The following is a 23,195-nucleotide window of genomic DNA, read 5'->3' on the forward strand; positions in this document are numbered from 1 at the left end:
GCTTGTTTATTTGAATATTTGGAAGGAGTCTTGTTTTAAAACTCATTTACGGTGTATTTATTCAAGCCTTTCTGCCATTCATTGAACAATGTGTCATGTCAATCCTTAATTGCACTAGATTCGAATCCTATTCTTAACTGTAACATGCCAAGTCAAGGGATTCATAGATTCATAGACATTAGGGCTGGAAGGGAACTTGGAAGATCTTTGAGTCCATCCCCCTGCCCCAGGGGCAGGAAGTCGTCAGGGATCATAGGATCCCAGCAAGATAAACATCCAGATGACTTTTGAAGGCGTTCAGAGTGGGTGCTTGAACCACCTCTGGCGGCAGTCTATTCCAAACCTTGGGGGCTCAGACAGTAAAGAAGTTCTTCCTTATGTCCAGCCTGAAATGGTCATAGAGGAGTTTGTGACCGTTCAACCTTGTCATCCCTTGGGGTGCTCTGGTGAACAAATGTTCCCCTAGATCCTGATAAGCACCCTTGAACTTGTATGTGGGCACTAGATCACCCCTGAGCCTGTGCTTTTCCAGGCTGAAGAGTCCCATGGCTCTCAGACTCTCTTCATAAGGTCTGCTTTCCTGACCTTTAATCATGCATGTGGCTCTCTTCTGCACCCTCTCAAGCTTCTCCACATCCTTTTTGAATTGTGGAGCCCAAAACTGGATGCAGTACTCCAGCTGCGGCCTCACCAAGGCCAAGTACAACAGGAAGATGACATCCTGAGATTTACTTGAGAAGCTTCTGTGGATGCAAGTAAGCATTTTGCTTGCTTTACTAGCAGCAGTATCACATTGCAGGCCAATAATGACCCCCAAGTCCCTTTCATCCGTAGTGCTAGCCAGCGTAGCACTGCCAAGCCTATAAGGATGCTGCAGGTTTTTCTTCCCAAGGTGGAGAACCTTGCATTTTTCAGTGTTAAACACCATCAGGTTCTTGTCCGCCCATTTCCTGAGTCTGTCAAGGTCAGCCTGGATCACCCTCCTGTCTTCAGGTGTGGACGCTTTGCCCCAGAGTTTGGTGTCATCAGCAAACTTGGCCAGTCCATTTCTGATACCAATGTCCACATAATTTATGAAGATGTTAAATAGTATAGGTCCAAAGACAGAACCCTGGGGGACCCCGCTGGTCACAGGGCACCACGATGATTGACTACCATCAACCACCACCCTCTGGGTCTTACCACAGAGCCAATTCCCCAGCCAGCGGACCGAGGTGTGGCTGAGGCTGCAGTTAGCCAGTTTTACTGAGAGGTGATCATGGGATACCAGATTGAAGGCTTTTTTAAAGTCAAGATATATGACATCAATCTTGTCTCCTTTGTCCGGGTGATAGGTCACCTGCTCGTAGAAGGAAATGAGGTTGGTCAAGCAAGACCTACCCACAACAAGCCCGTGCTGGCTATCCTTCAGGATGTTGCCATCAGCCAGCCTGTTAAAAATGGCCTCTTTGATAATCTTTTCTAAGACCTTCCCCGGGATAGAGGTCAGGCTGATGGGATATCGATTCCACTGCTCTCCCTATATCCACAGAACCAGTCATCTTATCATAGAAGGCAATCAGGTTGCAGAGGTTGGCAGAAACTGGGGCCATAGCTCTTTGAGTGATACCATGGTGTAGACTAGTGGTGCTCAGTCTTCTGGTCCCATGAGCCAGGTAAGTGGCATGGGGCTCCTGCAGGTTGGTCAGGCATGATTTACCTTTGGTAAATTCATGCTGACTGATCCTAGTTACCTTCTTCTCCTTCAAGTGCTTAGAAATGGAGTCCTTGAGGACCTGCTCCATGATTTTTTCCAGGGATTGAGGCGAGGCTGGCTGATCTGTAGTTCCCTGAATCCTCCTCCTTCCCTTTCTTAAAGATAAGCACTATATTTGCCCCCTTCCAATCATCTGGGACCTCTCCCAATCACCATGCGTTTTCAAAGATAATAGCCAATGGCTCTGCATTCACATTAGCCAACTCCCTCAGCACCTTTGGATGCACCACATCTGTATGGTGGATTGAATGTATGATTTAACTCCAACCAGCACACTGGTGCTCATGGGGAACTGCTTTCCACCATAAGGATAATTTTGCACATCATGGTATAATTATGTTTAGTCAAAGTGCCACAGTGTGGGACCATGATCTCCCAGCATAGTGAGAAGGTAAGTGGCAGCTGCCATGAGCAGTGTAGATGTGGCTCAGAACTAAGACACATGACATACCCTGCCTCCCTGATCCATCTTGTGGTGTTCATTCTCTTTTAGTTTAAAAACACAAACTGAATCTAAGTTACAGGTTCAGTGCTTTCTGCCTTGATTTGCTGGGCCTAAGACACTATCTATGAGCTGTTTCATAGTTTCTAGGGTCGGAAGGGACCTGAGTAGATCATCAAGTCTGACCCCCTGCCATGGCAGGAAAGAGTACTGGGGTCAAACGACCTGAGCAAGGTGTACATCTAACCTCCCCTTAAAGACCCCCAGGGTAGGAGCCAGCACTTCTCTTGGAAGTTGGTTCCAGATCCTAGCTGCCCTGACCGGGAAGTAACGCCTCCTGATATGTAGCCTAAATCTACCCTCTGCCAGCTTGTGACCGTTATTCCTGGTCACTCCTGGCAATGCTCAGGGGAACAGGGACTTCCCCAGTGCCTGCTGATCCCCCTGACTAGTTTGTAAGTCTAGTTGTTAAATACTTCCTTATTCTCAGAGGTTAACTCAGAAGTCCAGTAATGAAAATGTAAATGTTGACATAGTTAACTATTTCACTGCTGACCAAAGCATACAAGACAGGAGGGGAAGACACCTTAATAAAGACAGGCTTTTTTTATAGCAAGTAACACTGCAGTTTGGTGCTGTGGCTGGGTGGCATGTGAGAGAAAACCACCTTCCATTCTTGGATCCAGTCAAGAATAACCCAAGCCCAAGAAATGTGGCAGAACACAGCGCAGCAGGACATCCAAGGTGGAGCCAAGCTTAACACGGCAAAGGTGGGGTCCGCCATGCATGACCTGGTGATGCATACTGTTACATGCTGTATGGCTGCACAACGGGAATGGCACCTTACTCCACCTGAATTAGGTGGAATATGCACTTTGCTTGTGGCTTGAAAGAGCGCCCATTTTTCCATCCTAGTTGGACCCCTTTGGGAAAAGCAGCATAGTGTTAGTGTTGTCGGAGTTGCCCCTGATTTTAAGGTGGGGCAGAACAGAATCAGGGATGAGCCCTCCCTCCTGGGTGCAAGCCAGACAGGCACTGGCTTTCTGCAGGTATCTGAAGCTCCTGGGAGGAGGCCAGTAAGGCCTGTTTTGCACTCGCAGCCAGGGCCAGCTCCTTGCCAGTGCTTATCATCCAGCACCTCAGGCCCTGAGAGGGCCGTTTTCACCGGCAGCCCTTCCGTCTGTAGCTGGGAGCGCTCCAGGGCGCTGGCCTCCCGCACAGGCGGTGGATCCAGCCGGGAGCCCTGCGCTTTATCTCCCTCACCGGCGCGACGCGGCAGGCACAACCCGCCAGGTCGTTCTTGGCCCGCCCAGGCCGCTCTGCCACTGCTGCCCCGGTCCCGCCTCTTCATCGTTTAGCCCCTGGAATGAGCGGTGACGTAGCTGCATAGCCCTGCCTCCAGCCAGAGACGAGGGGGCGGGGCTTTGTCTCCGGCGAGCCTGCCCCGCCCCACAACCCCAGGCATTCCTAACGGAAACTGTTCGGGCCACCCGAACTCCCCTGCCCCGCTCCGCTCCCTTCTGCGCATGCGCACCGAAGCCCTCCGGCTCCACGTCGCCGCCCGCGCCTGCGCAGTGAAAGCCCCTTCCCTCCCCTACTCCTCCCGTTCGTAGCGGAAGTGGCGGGAGCTCCAGTTCCGGCTCGGTGTTGTTTGCTCTGGACAAAATGGCGAAGATCGCCAAGACCCACGAAGGTAAGGGGCGGGTTATCCGCTATCCATGCCCGGCCTCGTTTTCCCGTCTCGCTCTTCCGCGCCCGTCTCCCCTCGGCGAGCGGGCCGTGGGCGGCAGGGGTAGGGGCTGCGGCCAGGCCCGGTTCGGCCTGGGCCCGCCTGCGTGTAATGGCGTCTGGGGCCCGCCCCCCCACCCCGGGGCTGGCCGGGAGCCCCCACAGGCCTGTGGTTGCGCCCACGCGCTCGCCTCGTGCCCGCGATTCAGTCTCGGGCGTGGTGGCTTGGGGGCCCAGCGCGCGGCACGCCAGGGCTGAGGCGGCCGCGGGGACTCGGGCCTTGCGGCCTCAGGGCGGGTTGGTGCTTCCGCGGGGCTCCAAGTCTACGGGCAGCAGCTGTATGGGCTGAGCGGCTGCCGCCCTCCCACCTTCTGAGGCACCTTAGGAAACTGGCGAGGAGCAGGCACAGGCCTCGCAGCACCCCTGAGCTTCTCTTTGCTTGGTGATTGTTTCACGTGGCTGGCCAGTAAAGTGCCATGTCTGCCTGTGGCTGCTCTGTGCTCGCATCCCTCCTTCCTGCCCAGTGTTAACCAGGGCAGTTCCTGGGCACTGGTATTTCCAGACCTGTGTTATCCATAGGACCCTGCTAATCCCCTTTTCTGCTGGAGACTGGTTGGCCTGTTTAACTCTGAACAGCTCCAGCTGTATCAGCATGGCGAGTGGAACCGCTTGCACTCCTGGTGGGTGCTCTCCCAGTCTGTGCAGGGCTCTGTTCTGTTTGCACCCAGCATGTGCCTTGTCACAGCCAAAATACTATTCACGTTTGGAGGTGGCATGAGTGTGGTGTTGTAGCTGTGATGGTCCAAGATGTGTGCAAGAGGCAAGGATTTCTTGGGGTGGAGAACACAAGAAGAATGTCTTGCATTCCAAAAGCTTGTCTAATTGTTCCAGCTGAGTAGTTGGTCCACTAAAAGATGTTGCCCTAAGAAATCCTTGTCTGTTGCATAAATTTCAGTGTTTCTTGAGTTCCTGGAGCTTATTCAATGCCCTCATCAGAAAAGTAATTTGTGCAGTTGGAGGCTTATATTCTTAGGATCACCTCACATTGAAGTGGCAATCTGTTGTCTGGGAATATTGAACGTTTTCAGGGCTGGTGCCATATTCCTCACAAGCCACTTAAAACACCGTTTTGTGCATGTGCTTGAATTTGTATTATTCAGTTCTTATGTATTATTCTGGTACTATGAATTTCAGAAGGTTCAGAAGCCAAAATAAATAAGCGTATGTTAGGTATGCACTTGCTTTTGGATTTTTGGGGGTTATTTTCTTGTGTGTGTGTTCTTGAGACTTCTGAGCATTCTGGTATCTTCCTCAATTTCAAGTTAGTTTTGGGTCCCAAAACTATGGTTCTCGTTTTTACATTTGTCCATATCTTATCTTAATTCTCATAGTACGTGAAACATGTCTCTTCCTTAGTTTGTTAAGGGATACTAATGTGAAATGTTATTCAGATAAAATTTTGAAATCAACTGTATAATTTAAAGGGGTACACTGAACTATTATTGTACTGGAAATAAGTTTTGTATGGGCAAAGCACTTTATTGTATCAGACTTTGTTGACACTTTACTTTTAAAAATGTTTTTAACTTGAACAAAACCTGTCTTTAGCAACTAGGGTCCAGTCACTCAAGGAATTTTGGACTGTACAAGACCTAAAAGCAACCAACTAGAAACAAAAGTGAAACTTAATAATGTATCTGTTGACTTGTTACTGAGAATCTTGTGTATTATGTAGTGGGGTTGGAATATTGTACAAGCTGTAATAATATAGGAAATTAGGGTGGGAGGGGAGGGTTGTTGGGGTGTGGGGGGGTTGTTAGTAATTTTTTTTTCCTTTTCTTGGTTCCTGTGGTAACTTTCACTGGACCAACTGTATGGTCGAGAGAGACATTGGGCATGCTTTTGGGCAAATTCCCTTCTTCAGGACACTTTGTGCCAAAAAGCTTGTCTAACATCCCTCTCAACTATATAGTTGGTCCACTGAAAGATATCACCAAAAAACTTTGCTTCTCTAATCTATCTGTCATACAGGGCAATTAAATATATGAAGAATACAATGGTTTTAATTCTAAATTTACTATGTAAGCTTTAAAATATTATTTTTACAGAGCCAGATCCATATATGCTTTCCTGTGCTGAATAGTACTATACATCACAAGTAGTTAATTGATTCAAATAGAGTAACTTTTGGATAAAGGAAGTACACATTGTGCAGAAACATATCACAATTGTCTCACAAGTTAAGAATCTTTTCCTAAATTATTTTGAACTGTAGTGGTCAGTATTTAATACCCATTTTTCTAAATCGGAGATCTGATGCTTCAGCTTACTTGAATGTAAATATTTATTTGAAATGACTGAAAAAGGTAAAATGCAGAAAAGAAAAAAAATCAAGATTTTCATTTTGTTCTATAAGTGCTTCTTTTTTCTAGAAGCAAAGAAAACGGGGATACAGTTTTATTTTTGAGAAAATTGTCATGTTTTGTATATTTCAGTAGAAATACAAATACATTCTTGATTTAGGGCCTCATCCAGCTGAGTACCTAGGTACGGGCTTAACTTTAAGTACATATGTCTCAGTGAGAGTTTATTGAGACTACTTGCATGTCTTCAGCAAATGAGTATGTGCTTTAGTTGATCAGGCTGTGAGTTAAGCCTTCTAACTAACCTTAAACAAGTCTTTCTGGCCCACTAAGGGATTTTATCCATTCTGCTGTGGGTCCATCAGCCCTGTCCAGCCCAGCCATGGGGCATTAGCTTGGGATATGACACATGTGGCTGGTCCCAACAACCTCGGTTGCGCAGTAGGGTTGGGGCAGCGTGGCAGCTGGACTTGCTTTCCAGCAGCCCTTGGCAGTGGTGGCTCCTTCTAGCTTCCATTGCTGGTCTCCACCAACACTGGACCTGGCCCTATTGCCCATGCACCCCAGCCTGTCTGCCCTGCACCCACCACTGGGGGTACTGGATGGAGTAGGCAGGTGAGTTCTCCATGGAGACTGACCCAGGAACCCTGTGGGCAAGTCCAGGCAGATAGGATGAGACTGGGATCAGAATTGCATGGTGGCAACAGTGCAGAGATAGGGCCTGGGGCAGAGCTCTGATCTGTTGCCTGCATGTTCCTGGGATGGGCACCAGTTCCACAGGAGGGGCATGCTGGGAGCTGATCATGGCTCTGCTTCAGGCCCCAGCCCTGTGCTGTCATGGCCCTGCAATCCCAATCCCAGCCCAGTCTTCCTGTCTGTCCCACTCTTGGATGCTGATCACTACCTGTCTGCAGCCCCATCCCATTCACCCAGCCAAGCGTGCCCTGCCCACCTGGTCTCCATGAAGACACCAGGACTGTGGGACACTAACAGCTTGGGGTCTGGGCCCAGGCCTGGGGCAGAGCCACAGTCTGCTCCCTGGACACCCCTGCTTGCAGATGTGGCACCTGTTGCAGTGGCATGCAGGGAGTGGATTGTGGCTCTGCCCTCAGCCCCACAGCCTCAATCCTAGCCTTGTCCAAACATGGGGCAGAGCCACTTAGGGAGTTTTGGTGTGCTGCTTTGGGCCGGAGGGAGAGGGGGCTGTTGGCCTCACCTGCTCAACAGAACTCCTGTAGTGGCCCTCCAGCCCAAATAATTGTTCACCCCTAACTTAGCACATAGTACTTTGCAAACCTGCCATCATACAACCTTTGTCTATGATTCCTATAGATTTCCTACAGGGTTGTGTCTCACCAGGATTTAGCTAAGTTATCTCTGGAAGAAACATGGTAGGTCATTGATGGAAAATTTCCTTTTAAGGGGAAAATCTGCTTTCAACCCTTCTGTCACAAAAATTCTAAACCAGGTTACATGGTTCTTCTTCACTGGTGGCAATAGAAGTGGTACTTAAAGCACTGTCATCCAATCTGATTGAAGCAGCACACTGTATAAGAGGTTGGCAGAAACTGGGGCTATAGCTCTTTGAGTGATACCATGGTATAGACTAGTGGTGCTCAGTCTTCTGGTCCCATGAGCCAGGTAAGTGGCATGGGGCTCCTGGATGGGCTGGATTGAGCCCCATGCTGCTTGATTCAGTGTGTATGGTAATGCTGTCAGGCCTACAGGGCTCCTCATGGGTCCAGAAATTCAGCAGCGGGCTAGTGATGCACCTTTCCCCTGCCACCAAATTTTTGGACCCATGAAGAGCCCCAGGGATCAGATCTGGTTAAGCACCCCAGTCTAGATTCTGGGTCAAGGGTAGGCAAAATGGTGGCTCTGCCAGCAGTCAGATTCCATTTCCCAGCACCCTCTGCCCACATTGCTGCAGCCAGTTTCTATGGAGACCCCAGCAACAGTGACACCATAACCACTTGGGGCCAGGGTTTCCATGAAGATGAGCGCTAGCAGGGTAGACGGCTGGGGGGACAGGACAGGGCGGGACGGACACTGCTCTGTGGCTAAGGCTGTGATCTTGCAGAAGTGAAAGTGTGGTCTGGAGCTGGGGCAGAGCCACGATCAGCAACAGATCATTTTCTGCCCCAGCTTCAGACAACACTTTCACCCTGCAAGATCCCAGCCCTGGTGCAGCTCCCTGCCCAGCCACGCAGCCTGCCAGTGCTGCTGGGGCTGATCTCCATGGAAACCCTGGTCCTTTGCTGTTGTGGTAACACTACTGCTGGAGTCTCCCTGGAAACCGGCCACAGCAATGTAGGCAGGGGCTGCTGGGAAATTAAGTGTGGTACGGGCCTGATTTGGCCCGTGGGCCAGACTTTGCCCACCCCTGCTCTAGCTGACCTAGTGATGACAAAGATGGGAAAAGGTTTTGTGTTGTTGAATCCTGTAACAGTTATACATGCACAAGGAATGCAGAACTGAGCTCCCAGTCCCAGTCCAATGTCAGATGTCAGGCTTTTGGAAAATACACAACATATCATTCTGTTTTGAAAAAGAAAAAAATGGTCTGGTAGGATGCCATGATTTTTGTATCTTGAGTATTCTACATCAATTTACTGATTAAGGCTCAGCTTCTGCTTAATGGAAGACAATGGCAACACACCGCTTAATTTCAGTGCAGTTTAATGTCATAAGCAGCATCAAATTTAACTGCTAAGTTGAAGGAAAAATGTCTTTAAGTCATGCAGCTGCTGTAGCCAGTGGTATATGACGCAATGACATGGTGTTGCATTTGTATCAGGATGCCTGTGGCTTCCTAGCCTGAATGATCAGGCACCCATTGATAGCTTGGTCATCAGGGGCAATCTTGAGCAGGAGTCCAGAGCCAGCAATCAAACTCATTTCTTTAGAGCAGTGGTTCTCAACCATTATAGACTCAAAGCACCCTTCAGAAAATGCCAGCTCTTAGATTTCACTTGGGTTTTTTGACTACATAAAAATAATAGAGCAATCCTTTTGTTGCAGAAAACTCAGACCACAACAGGTCAGAATGTTTTTAACACTATGAATTCCTTATTTGAAATCTCTGGCTTTATCTTATGACTCATGTTTGCAGATCTGGCAGTACTACCATTACATGGCACCCCAGGGCACCCTTGAAAAGCTCTCAAGGTACCCCAGGTGAGAATCACTGCTCTAGATCCATAGCAAGATGCATTGACTGTTCTGCCACAGTACACCGTAGATGAATTAATTGATCACCAATTGGATTAATTAATATGCCAGTTGAAGGAAAAAATGTTTTGAAGTGCTTTCAGATTGCGTTGATAGGCATTTGGGTATGAGAAATGCTGTCTTAATGGTATCTCTGAAATGGGAATGGAAAAACTTGGCTGCTTCTGTGCAAAATACTGTCTTATCCTTCTTCCTGAGTGTTTCTAAAGCATATGTACTCATTGGCCATGCTACAGAAATTTTGCTTTGATAACAGAAAGTGTGTAAGAAAGCTAAAATAATTTCCTTTCTCCTAGATATTGAAGCACAGATTCGAGAAATTCAGGGAAAGAAGGCTGCTCTTGATGAAGCACAAGGAGTGGGCCTCGATTCCACAGGATATTATGATCAAGAGATTTATGGTGGCAGTGACAGCAGGTTTGCTGGATATGTGACTTCTATTGCAGCAACTGAGCTAGAAGATGTAAGTACATGGTCTTCATTTTAGGCAATTTGGGCAAAAGATTTCAGTTCTTCCGTTTTGTTTTTGAAGATTTTAAAAATAATTATTCCATTAATGATGCTAGATAGAATGGTTTCTGAAGCAAGACACTCCTGGTTCTGGCTCTTACTTTTCTGGGAGACCACGTGGGAGTGGTGAGTGGCATAAATAGAAGCCAAAGACTTATGATCAAATACTTTGCCAGCATTAGACTGTAGAAATCAGTTGAATAGAAGGATTTTGTGTGTCATGATCCTGACTGCTTAACTGAAAAGTAAAAATTAAGGTTTTTTTGCTGTGTAAATATTTTATACCTAGAATTTCAGTTAAATAAAAAAAATAAAGTTTATGTAAAATCTAAGAATAAAATGGAAAAAAAGGTGGGTTATCTTTATGCTGGTACTTAACTTCTCTCTCCAACGGTGCATTTATGTAAGCAACTCTTATAATAGTGACTTTTTCTAAATATTTACAAAGATGCATCAAATATTGTATGTCCTAATCTAAATTTATAGGACTGAATAGTTGCACAAAGTCCATTTGATTCCTCATATTATAAAAATTTTGACCAGTGTTCAGGGGTGGATTCAGGATTTGGCAAAGGGAGGAGGCATAGGAGCAGCAACCCTGGGCTGCAGGGGTAGCTATACCACCACTCCATCCTCCCCCTTTCTTCCCCCACTGTTATGGGCAGATCAAGCATAACTTTTTAAGGTCCCAAAAGTAGGAAAGGATTGCCCTCCTTAACCTCCATGGTCAGTCATGTCCTACTCCCTCTCCCACTGCTGTTTTCTCCACTGCCCCAGAGTCAAGGGAAGCTTCAGAGTCGCTTCTAGGACAGCAGCAGTTGAGATGGGTGGGTTCTGCCACCCTGCCCAATCCTGTCGTTTGTCATCGTGTTCCACCCCCCCAGCAGGTGCAGGGAAGCTCCCTCCCCTCTCCCCACATGGTTGCCACGGATGCTGCTTGATTTGAATCAGGCAGCTATAAAGTTTTCACCCACTCGCTGGGACGGGTGAGAAGGCAGAAGCAGCAGGGGAAAGGGAAAGGACATGTTTCTGAGCATGGAGAGGAAGGGAGATGGGATTCCTACCTGCTGTGGGGACTTCTAAAAAGCCCCCATAGCTGGTAAGGAGTCTCTGAGGAAGAGACATTGTAATTCAGTCCAAAAGCATGGTGCAGCCATGCCATTGCGCCCATCTCTGGATTCACCCCACCAGTACTTTAGCAAGGCACATCTGTGTTTTAAGGGAGATTTTTACTAGGTAGTATGGTTTCTGATATGTTTTTGTCTAGTTCTTAACCATAAGAAAAGGTTAGGAATTCATTTGATTAATCTTTTATTAGGAAGTTCATCTTATAAAGGATTGTTACATTTAAGAGAAGTTAGGTGTTTTTCAGTTCCAGTTGCTGACCTGGAATTACTGTTGAAATGCTTACTGGCATTTCAGAAGGTATACTGAAAATACAGACATCGCTATGTACCTCCCCCCCAGCCCCCACCCATGAATTGCATTTGGTCCCAGATGTGACTGAATTGGCAGTTCTTTATAAATCTGATCCTTTCTGTGTTTTTCTCACCATATTTTCTTCTGAATGATGTTCTAAAAATCTGTATTGCATTTAGAGATTTTTGTTATTAAAAATTTGACTTGAATTTATTTAGTAGGTGTTATATAGAATATGTTTTTTGTTTCTACATAATCCGTGTTGCGTGCATCTGCCATCTGTATTTTTCTGTCACTGGTATAGAAAACAGGCATTGACAGTGTTCTTGACAATATTCAACATACAGGAGAACATATGATTCCTGCAGTTAGAAGAATATCTTTAAAATAAAGTGGGTATTACTGTTTGATTCAGCAAGTCTAATTTTTGGAGGAAAAAAGTGCCAGGTGTTTAGAAATTAAGACAGGAGTGAATGTATTTGTTTCTGTTCCTATTCTGTCTTGAAATTAATCCGTGCATATGGAATACAAGTCTGCAGCATTTCATTCAAACTAAACCAAATTGTAAATTTAATCTCTGAAAATTTTCCTTTGACAGGATGATGATGACTACTCTTCAACGAGTTTGCTTGGGCAGAAGAAGCCAGGGTACCATGCTCCAGTGGCATTACTTAATGACATACCACAGTCAACTGAACAGGTAAATTTTACATTAAGTGCAGTAGCATACCACTCGAGATTTCTGAAAAAAAGATCGATTAATCTAGCAAAATCCTACAAAGAAACTTTCCAGGTTGAAGCCTTATTTTCTGGTGCCTTAGAACCTTAGATCCTTTTAGAGAAAACTAGAGGGTTGTTTGTTTGCTTGTTTAATTTTGCTGTAAGTACATATTTTAAAATTAAAAGTATGCTTAAGTATGCTATGAATACTATAGGACTGCAGTTGTATGTGTAAGCAATGATGCATGACACATTCTTGAAACTAATTAGCTGTTTGTTTATTACACTGTTTTTAAAAGGGTTTTTTAACTAAGATATTTTACACTACAATACTTGTTTATTTCTAAAATGGTTTCTGTAGCCTTTGTTTGATGTTCATATCAGAAATGAACGTAAGATAGACTTTAAAGGCCATTTGAAAAAATACATAGTAATACTTAGCTTATGGAATTTGCAGTTTTATAAACTGATGCCAGCTCCAACATGAAAATGGGGAAAATACTGATTAAAGAACATAGTGCTTGAAAATTATGGGGTTTTTTATAAGGAGGAAAAATAAACTTAAATGAAAAAGCAATGTAGTGAAAAAATAAGTGAAACATTTTTTTCATCAGATCTGTCTTGTCACCAGTGGAAAACGTTTTGTTTCCCATTTTCTACTGTATTTATGTTTGCAGCTATTGTATTAAAATTTAAATGTCTGAATTCTAATTGGGTTGGTGATGCTAGAAACAGGTTAACTATTCTCAAGTCATCAGATAACTTTCATGTTGTATTCCTGTGGTGTGAGTTTACAATAGGGTATTTTCTGTTTTCAGTATGATCCCTTTGCTGAACACCGTCCACAGAAGATCGCAGATCGGGAAGATGAATACAAGAAACATAGGCGGATGATGATCATTTCCCCTGAGCGTCTTGATCCTTTTGCAGATGGTAATTTATTTTTATTTTTCTATAGGTCCTATGAGGTTTGTTGTCTTATTTTAATTGTCTTTAGCCCTTTGATTTCTGTTGGCATGCTTATGAACGTAGTTTTGTTTTAAACAACTCCTTTTAATGTAGATATGGTTGAAATTCCAACTGCCATAATCTTCAATTTTTATAATACAAGTTTTCTTTCCAGGTAGAAGGACAAGAAAATAATGAGCCATTGCCATAGAAAGACAAAGGGTTAAAGGTTTCTCTTTTCATTTTGTTTTGGGTTGTGTACTGTATTTTGAACAACTTGTGTAGTGTGTGTGCTCAAGATTCTTTCAGTACACTGAAAGTTTTCATTCCATATCATAGATTTAACAGGAATATTATTTTTCTTAAAATTCTAGTTTTCAAAATAGAGCACCTAATTCTTGCCATCTTATGTTAGTACAGATAGTATAGCTTAGGGAAACAAAAGCATTCATAAGACTTTGATGCTTTTAATAGTGCAAGTCTGTTCTGCTGATTTCTAGAATGCCAGTCAGTAAAGGGGTATAGTGGGTCGAATTAAAGCTTTCTTCAGGTGAGTGAGTTTCACATGTAAAAATGAGGCGCCTGTTTGCTTAAAATTAGAAGCTGTTGCAGGTTTTATTAATTAGAATTTCAGCCTGCATGACATAATAAGGATATTAATTATTTTACTTGCTTAATTGTAATTGATATAAACATGTATTGTCAGAATTCACAGGCCCATACTAACTGTCCTTAATTTCTTTCCTACAGCAGTACTGCTATATGCCAGTCCTGTCTGCATTCTTAAGGGTGCAGTTCAACACATCCTGTGTAGATTATGGTGAAAAAGTATTCCAAAGGAAAGTCTTATCAAAGCTAGTGTCAGAATGACACAGCCAATTGGGCAATGATCTTCAGCATAGAAAATGTTTAAGAATTTTATTTTTCCTAAATTGTTATGCTATACCACTTGTATAGCAATAGAACTTTTTTTTAAAGAATAGTGTTTCCTTGATAAGTCTCATTTTTATATACCTGGGCTTCTGTAAAGTATTTTAAAGTTAAAATAAAAACTCAAGAGAGACAGAATAAAACATCATATGGTATACAAAACTACCTGTGAGTATTATCGTGGTGGTAAATGACTGTATTACAATCGGCTCCCAACTGTAATTGAACATTCAGAAAAAAAGAGGGGGAAGTGTGTCATGAACCAGTTTTTGCTTTTGTTCTTTCTTTAAGTGAAGCCCTTTTACAATATGATACTCAAAATAAGTCTGGGAGTTTTTGTCCGTATTTGTCGGACACATAAATGGGTCTTTATGCTAAAACATTTGGAATCATTATCTAGGTATACAATAGTTATTCGTAGTCAGATAACAAGTAGGATTAAAAAGCTTACACAAGGTAATGTTTTGAATATAAATATCTTTCCAAAGTGTTACTAATGGTAAAGAGATAATTTTCTAGGCTTCTATTCTGCTGCTTGAAGTCAGAACTGCTGATGGAGACAAAGGCATGAAAGTGTACGTATTCTGGATTAGCAACCCAGGAACCCATCACTTCTGAAGACTCTTAACTGTGTTGTCACTTTTTATCATTTTTATCTGCTTTAAAATATTTGTTTGAAACTTCAGTAGCTATGTTTGTGTTCAAACAGGTTAAATTGATCAGCAAACTGAATAAACGTAAGATACACGTAATTTTTAAAATTTTCGATCAAAAAAGTAAAATTAAACGATCATGGAATAATATAATATTAGAGCAGGACAATAAAAAAGTGCTTTTGTTGGATTATGCTATACTTATTGTACTCCTTTCCTGTTGCTGTTCTCTTCTGCAGGAGGGAAGACACCCGATCCTAAAATGAATGCTAGAACATATATGGATGTTATGCGTGAACAGCATTTAACAAAAGAAGAGGTTTGTTATCTTTTGGTCTGAATTCAGTGCTTTATTTGTTTTGTATGTACTTTCAAAGGGTCCTAAGGTAGTTAGGTGCATCGATTCCCTTGAAGTTCTATATACTGGGTATCCAACTCCTTGGAAAATTGATTGTTCATGGGGGAAAAAAAGTGCAACTGTAAAGAAGATACTTATTTTAAAATGTATCAGCTATTCAAATAACCGGTGAAATGTACTAAAGAGGAAACCTATTTTCCATCTAATTTTCTCTGTGTATTTACAGCAGTTTGTGTCCAGTTCTTTTTGCTGTTCCCCCACTGTAATTGGTGTCTGGGGATGGGCTTTTGTATTGCGGCATGAAAAAGATGCATTTAGAGAGAAATTCTTGAGGGTCAGGTACAATATCAGAAACTGGTCTTAATATATTCTAAAACTATTCAGAGAGATTTCTACCTGAGTTTATTTAAATGTGGTGTCAAACTGATATTTGTTACCTTCTAAAGGAGAGGGGAAAAACACCTTGAGAAAAGTTATGAATTTTTTACCAAAGTTTATTGAAAGAAAATCAGGAAAATTTAAGTAAAGGTTTCAGCAGCATTATTTGAAAGAGAAACATTGCAACACTAAGAAATCTGGCAAAAGTTTATTATGTGCATACCTGTTCACAAGTGAACAGGTGAAAATAGTCCATATGAATAATATCCAACTTGCCTACACAGGCTTCTTAATCCTTAAGAATTCAAATTTGAATGATAATTTCAAATATGTGCTGTGATATAACTCACTGGAAATATTTAGGTTTGTGTAGTTTTGTTTGTTCTTTTTTGTTTTTAAGTACAAAGAGAGTAGAGTACTTATTGTATATATGGAAACAAGGACTAGATATACCAATCTAGGGCTATTCATTGTTTAACTCAGTTGTATCCAGAGTAGAATTCCCTCACCAAAAATAAATAAATAAATAAGTTGCAGTCATTTAGGGTTGTGGATCTGTAATTTATTCTTTCCTAGCAGTTTGCTTAAGACAATTTTTAGTCCTGTTCTCCTGCCACCTAGTGGTCAGGTGATATTACAATGCCAACTATAAGCACCCTCGGTATTTGCATATCTATCCATTTTAGTTTCCAGCATGACTTGTATCGGTGTACAAAATTGCTGTATTGATGTCAGTGTAAATGTGTTGTATGTTCAGTTTAAAAGGAAGTTTGGTTGAAACATATATAATATTTTTAAAGGTACTCATTAATGAGGTCTTAAACTTTTTATAGTGATCTTTTTTAAGTAAAACTTGCTTTAACTTCATATAAAAAAAGAACCTCTACAAAATATGCTTTAACTTCAGTTGCAATTTTAAAAACAGTTGTAACCGAACATTTAGCCGGTGTTTCTACATTTGCCTTACAGTAAAGATTTTGTGAAAAAGTGATATTTACATGAATCTTTCAGTTAAGCCTAAAAATATTCAATGAAGATAACTCTTTGACAAGCCTTCTGCTGCAGAATGTGGAACCCAAGCAAGGCAAACATGTGCTTCTATAAGAGATCTTGAAAATACAATAAATTTTAGTCATTTCTAAACAAAATGGAGTGACAAGTCAGATACCACTGCCAGGCTGGGAAGGGTCCTTTTCACCTTTTTTATGCTGGTTTTTTTTTTTAGATTAGGCCCTCAAATCTTTGGTAACATGCTTTAAATGTTTTTGTTTGTTTAATCTGGCAATACCAACTTGAAGAATAAATTCCTTGTGTCTTTTTTTTTTTCTCCCCAGAGGGAAATTAGGCAGCAACTAGCAGAAAAAGCTAAAGCTGGAGAACTTAAAGTCGTCAATGGAGCCTCATCTCAGCCACCTTCCAAACGCAAAAGGCGATGGGATCAAACAGCTGACCAGACTCCTGGTGCCACACCTAAAAAATTATCCAGTTGGGATCAAGCTGAGGTAATTATCCTATTTATTGGTTTGTAGTAAATTTTAAAAGTTCTGTATCCCATATGCTGCATTGTCATGACATGGGGTCCCCAGGGATGGCTGTGATGTCCCTAGGGCTCCGTGACTGTGCCATTTCCATCCTGCGGGCACCTTCTTTTTTCACCTACCACATCTTGCTGATATAACTAATAAATGAGGAGGCTGCTCACGAGTGTCTGTTCAGTCACGGTCCTGATGGACCCCGCAGAACCCTGTGGGTTCTTGGACCCCTTGCTGGGTCCCACTCTTGAGCAGATGCCTCGCAGGGTACCCTATCCTTATGGGCTAGATGCGTGGCTCCAAAATCTCCCCTTTACCATCCCCCATGCAGTGTAGGTGGTATTTAAGCATTGTCCCTTTTAATGAGGTCTCTTGTCATCACTGGGCCCTTGGCACCTGTAGCTGCGCCCTCTCCAGCACTGGGCTCTCTGTAGCCCTGTCTCTGCGCTCTCTCTGGCGCCAGGGCTCTACATGGTAGTGTGTCCCAATAAGGCCTTGTTCTCCCCAGTTTGCCTCATCCTGGTCCACTGGTTCAAATAACAGTGTAAATACAAGTCCCTGGGCTACAACATAACAACAAAAGCACTGATACTGGAGGCTACTCTCTTCCCCTTTAAGAAGGCAAGTTTCTCCCTCAGCAGTGTGCGCCTTCTAGCCCTGGGTACTTTAGGAGCTCCAAGAGGCTATCAATCTTACCAGCAGCAGAACAGGCACCCCAGCATCTCTAAGTAACTTTTCTGCAAGAGCTCCTTCCCCCTGGCCACTGCTGGAGAACTAACTCCTGCCCGCCCCAGACCTGGGTCTTGTATGTGCCCAGGGCCCTGTCTCCTTCCAGTCAGCTAACCGGGTGCTGGTGCTAGCTAGTTCCCTCATTAGTCTGCTGCCAAGGCTATCTGCAGCTGGGGAGCACTGCCTAGCTCTCAGGGCTCTCTAGCTCAGCTGCTTCTGCTCTTAAAGAACCAGGCTTGCCTTAGTGCCCTGCAACATGAACCCACATTTTATTGTATAAAATAAGTGGTAGTTGAGAAATTAAAACCTGGTCCTTTTCCCTTGTTTAGACTCCTGGACATACTCCTTCTTTACGGTGGGATGAAACCCCTGGTCGTGCGAAGGGTAGCGAGACTCCTGGAGCTACCCCAGGCTCAAAAATATGGGATCCTACTCCCAGTCATACACCAGCAGGAGCTGCAACCCCTGGACGGGATACACCTGGCCATGCCACACCAGGTCACGGAGGTGCCACTTCTAGCGCGCGTAAAAATAGATGGGATGAGACCCCCAAAACAGAAAGAGGTATGTGAATTTGCTGGAAAAATGCATTTCTACAGATGATTGATAGGCTAACTCACTTTAATTCATCAGTATAAATCTAATCAGGCCACAATTGGGACAAAATCATTCCATTCTGACATTTAGTGACTGATATGAAAAGTACTTTCTCATTTGAGTTGCAAGTGGCCAGAGTTATAAAAATCTTACTGCTTAACATATGAATTCAGCAAAGAAACAAAGTACTAAATTGTGTAGTGACTTTGCCTTACTGCTCCTGTGGTTCAGTGCTTTGAGGTATGCTGGCAGGACAGTGTAGTCTATAGTGTCTTGTCTTTTGGGGATAATTTGGAATGTTTATACTGTACAGTGGATGTGTTTCATAAGGTCTATACTTGGATAAATAAGAACACTTGGATGTTGGTCTGTTTCAATAAATGGTATTAATTTGTGTGACTATTGTTATATAAAATGAGATTCATTGGAATTATATTTAATATTGATTACTTAAATTAAAAAAAAATAGTCAAAAGACTTTTCTACTTTTCTTTCCTAAAACTAAATTTGTCATTATCCATTCTTTAAACACTGGTAGTTTTAATATTTGTCATGGGATGTGGAACAGTGTTTAATGTCTTTTGCTTTTTGTTATACCAATATTATTGTTTTATGTTTGCATTTTGTATGGCCTGGGATATGAGGTACGGGGTATAGTAATGTAAGGGAAGACCGAGTCTTGGTATTATAGTAAGTAATGCTTGCCTTTTAGAGGTCTCTTTTTTGCAGTTTCAGAATGTGGGAACTGTGAAGGAGTTTGCTTGTAAGCCCTATCTTGCACACAACTGAAAAACTTGGCTTTTGCTTCTTAGATACTCCTGGACATGGAAGTGGGTGGGCTGAGACTCCTCGTACAGATCGAGGTGGTGATTCAATTGGTGAAACGCCAACTCCGGGAGCAAGTAAAAGGAAGTCACGTTGGGATGAAACTCCTGCTAGCCAAATGGGTGGTAGCACTCCTGTTTTGACACCTGGTAAAACACCAATTGGCACACCAGCTATGAACATGGCAACTCCTACTCCCGGTAAGTTTAATTAATTTGTTAAGACTTTATTTTCTATAATTGAACTAAAACATGTATTTTTACACCTTAATGTAATGTAGAGTTATCCAAGACTATTACTGGCTTTCATTATACTAGAATTGTTAGAGATCTCCCTCAAATCTACAATTGAGGAAGAAAGCTTGCATCAAGAGGCTTTAAATGTTAAGTAAGGTACTCTTCTTGTGTGTAGAAAATAAAATATCCTTTATTTTTACTTAAATGTAGGTCACATAATGAGCATGACTCCAGAACAGTTGCAGGCATGGAGGTGGGAGAGAGAAATAGATGAAAGAAATCGGCCGCTGTCTGACGAAGAGCTGGATGCTATGTTCCCAGAGGGCTATAAGGTAGTTGAACGTTCGAATGTCTAAACTGCCCTCTAGGTAGATATCTAACAAGCATTATATTAATTAAAACTGTGTTTTTTCTGTATCTACTCAGAATATGAATTTTAATAACAAGTTTTATGATCTAAAGGGAGTAATTTAAAGCAGAGGTGTCAAAGATGTGATCTGCAGGAGCCTGAGTAGCTATTTCATCTGGCCAATGGGATTTCTCACAAGGCTGGAAATGTGGCAGGACTGTGGAAGCTGTAATAATTAATATTTTTGTTTCTCATATTACCACCAAATTCTCAGCCCTATGGGGAGCCCCATGGGCAGGATCTTCAGTGTTAAGCTGTGTCATCTGCCCTGCAGAGCTGTGTACAGGGCCCAGAAATTTGGCTGGAGGAGCAGCAGCTGCTGCCACCAACTTTCTAACCTTGTGGGGCAGGTGGCAACTCTGGGTTCAGATTCAGCCTGCACTGTCCCCATGCTCTGGATCTGGCCAACAGACTAGATTCTACACTACTTACTCAGCCCCGTGGACTGGATAAGTTTGACATTTGAAGGAACTGTTTTTATTCTGTGTCTCACATTTGGGAGCTCCTACTGATTTCAATAGTAGATCCATATGAGGACTGATTAGAGCAGGGCTGTCCAACTAATGGCCCACAAGCCATATGTAGCCCTCAAGATGTTAAGTGTGGTCTGCAGGCTTCTGGCCCACTGCTGCCCACCCTATTACTTCTGCTGCTGTGGTGGCAGCTGAAGTATTCAGGGCAGGGCAGCATGGTTGGAGGCAGCCTAGTAAGCTCACTGGGTGTTGGAGGGGAAGGCTTGGGTTGCCTGAACAACAGTGCTGGGGAGGGATCAGGGAGGGAAGTATATGCCTGAGGCTTGCACGTTCATATGGTGGCAGTGGGTGGGGCTTAGGCTCAGTGGTGGCAAGGGAGGGAGTGGGCTTGCATGGAAGCAGGGCAATTTGCCAGTCTAGTGGCAGCAGCAACAATACATTCCTGTTGCTCCTGTGGGTAGACAGGGGGTTCACTCTGCCCACATGGTAGTGGGGGGCTTATATAGCAGGGGGGTTGCACCTAGCAGGAGTCCTGGGAACCCCCACAGCATATGGCCCCTGTGATGTGTGGCCTGGGGCCTATGACCAGTGCCATCTCTAGCCCAAAGCTGCTTAGAAGTTGACTAGCTCTGGAGTACAGATCTGCAGTTGAGGGGATGGCAGAACAAACTAGATGGGTTACAGATGGTCAGTTAGGCTGTGTTGAGTACACTGCATTAACAAATTCTCATTTCACTTCTCAATATCGTTATCAAATGCTTCTTAAAGTAACTTAATGATGTTTATATCCTCTTGAGAACTTTATGGCCTACTTTGCTTTCAGATAAAATGTTAAAAGCGAAAAAGGTGATTTTTATTTACAACGTTAAGAAGGTAGATGCTAAAACTGTCACAAATTTGTAGACTAAACCATTGACAATAGATGTTTGTATCAGTCCTGCTCAGCACTTTTGTGACTGTAGGTTCACTTTATTTTTAACAGACTGGGTTACAGTCTGTTAAAATACTACTCTAGATCTGTGTTCAAGTGTTTCATATCTTCCCTGTTTCATTTTGCTGTATTTTAATATGTTTCACCTAGGTTCTTCCTCCTCCGGCTGGCTATGTGCCTATTCGTACTCCAGCTCGTAAACTTACAGCAACTCCCACACCTTTGGGTGGTATGACGGGGTTCCACATGCAAACAGAAGACAGGACCATGAAGAGTGTCAATGACCAACCCTCTGGAAATCTTCCATTCCTAAAACCAGATGATATTCAGTACTTTGATAAATTGCTGGTAAATTAAATTTTACTTCTATTGTTTTAGTGTTGTTTTGATATGCTCTTATAATAGAGGGTTACAAATGGTGTACGGAAAAGCATTAGGTAATGTATTTGTTATTATTCATAGGTTGATGTTGATGAATCAACTCTCAGTCCAGAAGAACAGAAAGAGAGAAAAATAATGAAATTGCTTTTGAAAATAAAGAATGGCACACCTCCCATGAGAAAGGTACAGTGATACAGACTTACTGTTTTCATTTTCAGAAATCTTAATGTGCTCCCCTTTGGTTTCAGGATTCATTTTCAGATTTACAGCCTTGTTCCTCAAAAAGCCTAGAGCAAATCCACATCCCATGTCTTTAAAGATTTTCCTTTCTTTTCATCTGTCTTTAGCTTTCTTTTTGTGTTTTATGCCTCTTTTTTTTCTGTTCTACTCTAAGATTATGTATTCATTACAGTAATTATTCTAAAATTAGTTGCATCTGGTGCATATTTTTTTACAGTTATGAGAGCTAGTTTATACTTTATTATATATCATAAGATCATTGCTTCAAATAATCTGTCAATAACAGGTTTAGCTTTATAGAAGTTAGTGGGCTTGCACCTAATTACAGCTTAATTTATTATAGAGGAAATTTTTGTCGTTCAAGTATTGTTCCCTGTTGATTAATATGCAGTATGTTTTGGGGTTTTTAGGCTGCCTTGCGTCAGATTACTGATAAAGCTCGTGAATTTGGAGCAGGTCCACTGTTCAATCAGATTTTACCTCTGCTGATGTCACCAACGCTTGAAGATCAAGAACGTCATTTGCTTGTCAAAGTTATTGATAGAATCCTATACAAATTAGATGACTTGGTCCGACCATATGTACATAAGGTTTGTTTCAGTGAACCTTTCTTCAATACTGAATCTTTCATTTATGAATGTAGTCTCTAACCATTAATAACTGCACATATATCCGCTGTTTCCATAGAGAATGTAATGCTGTACAGAAATGGTTTTTACACTTACCCATGCCAGTTGTATTTTCAGAGTAGCTTTTTAAAGTTGTGCACAATAAACTTATCAAAATTTACAATATTTTTTAGAAGAGTTCATTTTTCTTTTCATGTTAGTGTCCTTGGCTGTGTAACTTACAAACATGTTTTATAGATGTTGGATGCATGGCTTTGGAAACGAAAGATTGCTAGTTGATCATACAGTGTCAGTGGCATTGGTGTTTTACCTCAGAGGAGAAAATTACCTAGAAAATTAATTAGCACTGGGATTAGTGTTTATGATGAATGTGGGGACAATACAGTAAGGAAAATGTAAAGTAAACCCCAAGATCCTTGAAACCCTCACATTAAAATAGCCTTTTCGTAGGAGCAAAGGTACTGAAGTAGATGTGAATATTTGAGGTAAGAACTTTTTGGGAATGTAAATGTTGATTTATTATCTGGTATCTGTTACAGATTCTTGTGGTCATTGAGCCGCTTCTGATTGATGAAGACTACTATGCTAGAGTGGAAGGCAGAGAAATTATTTCAAACTTGGCCAAGGTAATATTGCAGCAGTCTTGTTTTGGTACTAAATGAGTTAATATAACTAACACATGTAGCTGTGTAACACTTTGACATAAATAGTTTGCTTTGTAGAACTGAAAACGTAGTGATTTATATTACAGACCTACAACAAAGGAGAAAGGAACAA

At 42.6% G+C, this 23,195-nt stretch overlaps 1 protein-coding gene across 2 annotated transcripts in view; it reads left to right on the plus strand.

Annotated features, from left to right (window-relative positions):
- The first annotated feature begins 3,735 nt into the window (after positions 1-3,735).
- Positions 3,736-23,195, plus strand: part of SF3B1 (splicing factor 3b subunit 1) — a 29,766-nt gene continuing 10,306 nt past the window's right edge. The window contains exons 1-13 of one of the 2 annotated variants that reach the window (XM_090045184.1): positions 3,736-3,891; positions 9,817-9,983; positions 12,048-12,149; positions 12,988-13,102; positions 14,940-15,019; positions 16,771-16,938; positions 18,027-18,261; positions 19,107-19,319; positions 19,566-19,687; positions 21,319-21,516; positions 21,631-21,732; positions 22,200-22,379; positions 22,958-23,044. In XM_090045184.1, the coding sequence (XP_089901310.1) occupies positions 3,864-3,891; positions 9,817-9,983; positions 12,048-12,149; positions 12,988-13,102; positions 14,940-15,019; positions 16,771-16,938; positions 18,027-18,261; positions 19,107-19,319; positions 19,566-19,687; positions 21,319-21,516; positions 21,631-21,732; positions 22,200-22,379; positions 22,958-23,044 (1,797 nt within the window). In that variant the 5' untranslated portion in view covers positions 3,736-3,863. Of the gene's footprint in view, positions 3,892-9,816; positions 9,984-12,047; positions 12,150-12,987; positions 13,103-13,224; positions 14,623-14,939; positions 15,020-16,770; positions 16,939-18,026; positions 18,262-19,106; positions 19,320-19,565; positions 19,688-21,318; positions 21,517-21,630; positions 21,733-22,199; positions 22,380-22,957; positions 23,045-23,195 lie in introns of those variants that run through there. The other variant, XM_090045186.1, reaches the window with a different exon arrangement.

This window comes from Crocodylus siamensis, chromosome 4 (assembly GCF_052110815.1).
Source record: "Crocodylus siamensis isolate JL-2025a chromosome 4, ASM5211081v1, whole genome shotgun sequence".
In the NCBI taxonomy this organism is placed as follows: domain Eukaryota; kingdom Metazoa; phylum Chordata; order Crocodylia; family Crocodylidae; genus Crocodylus; species Crocodylus siamensis.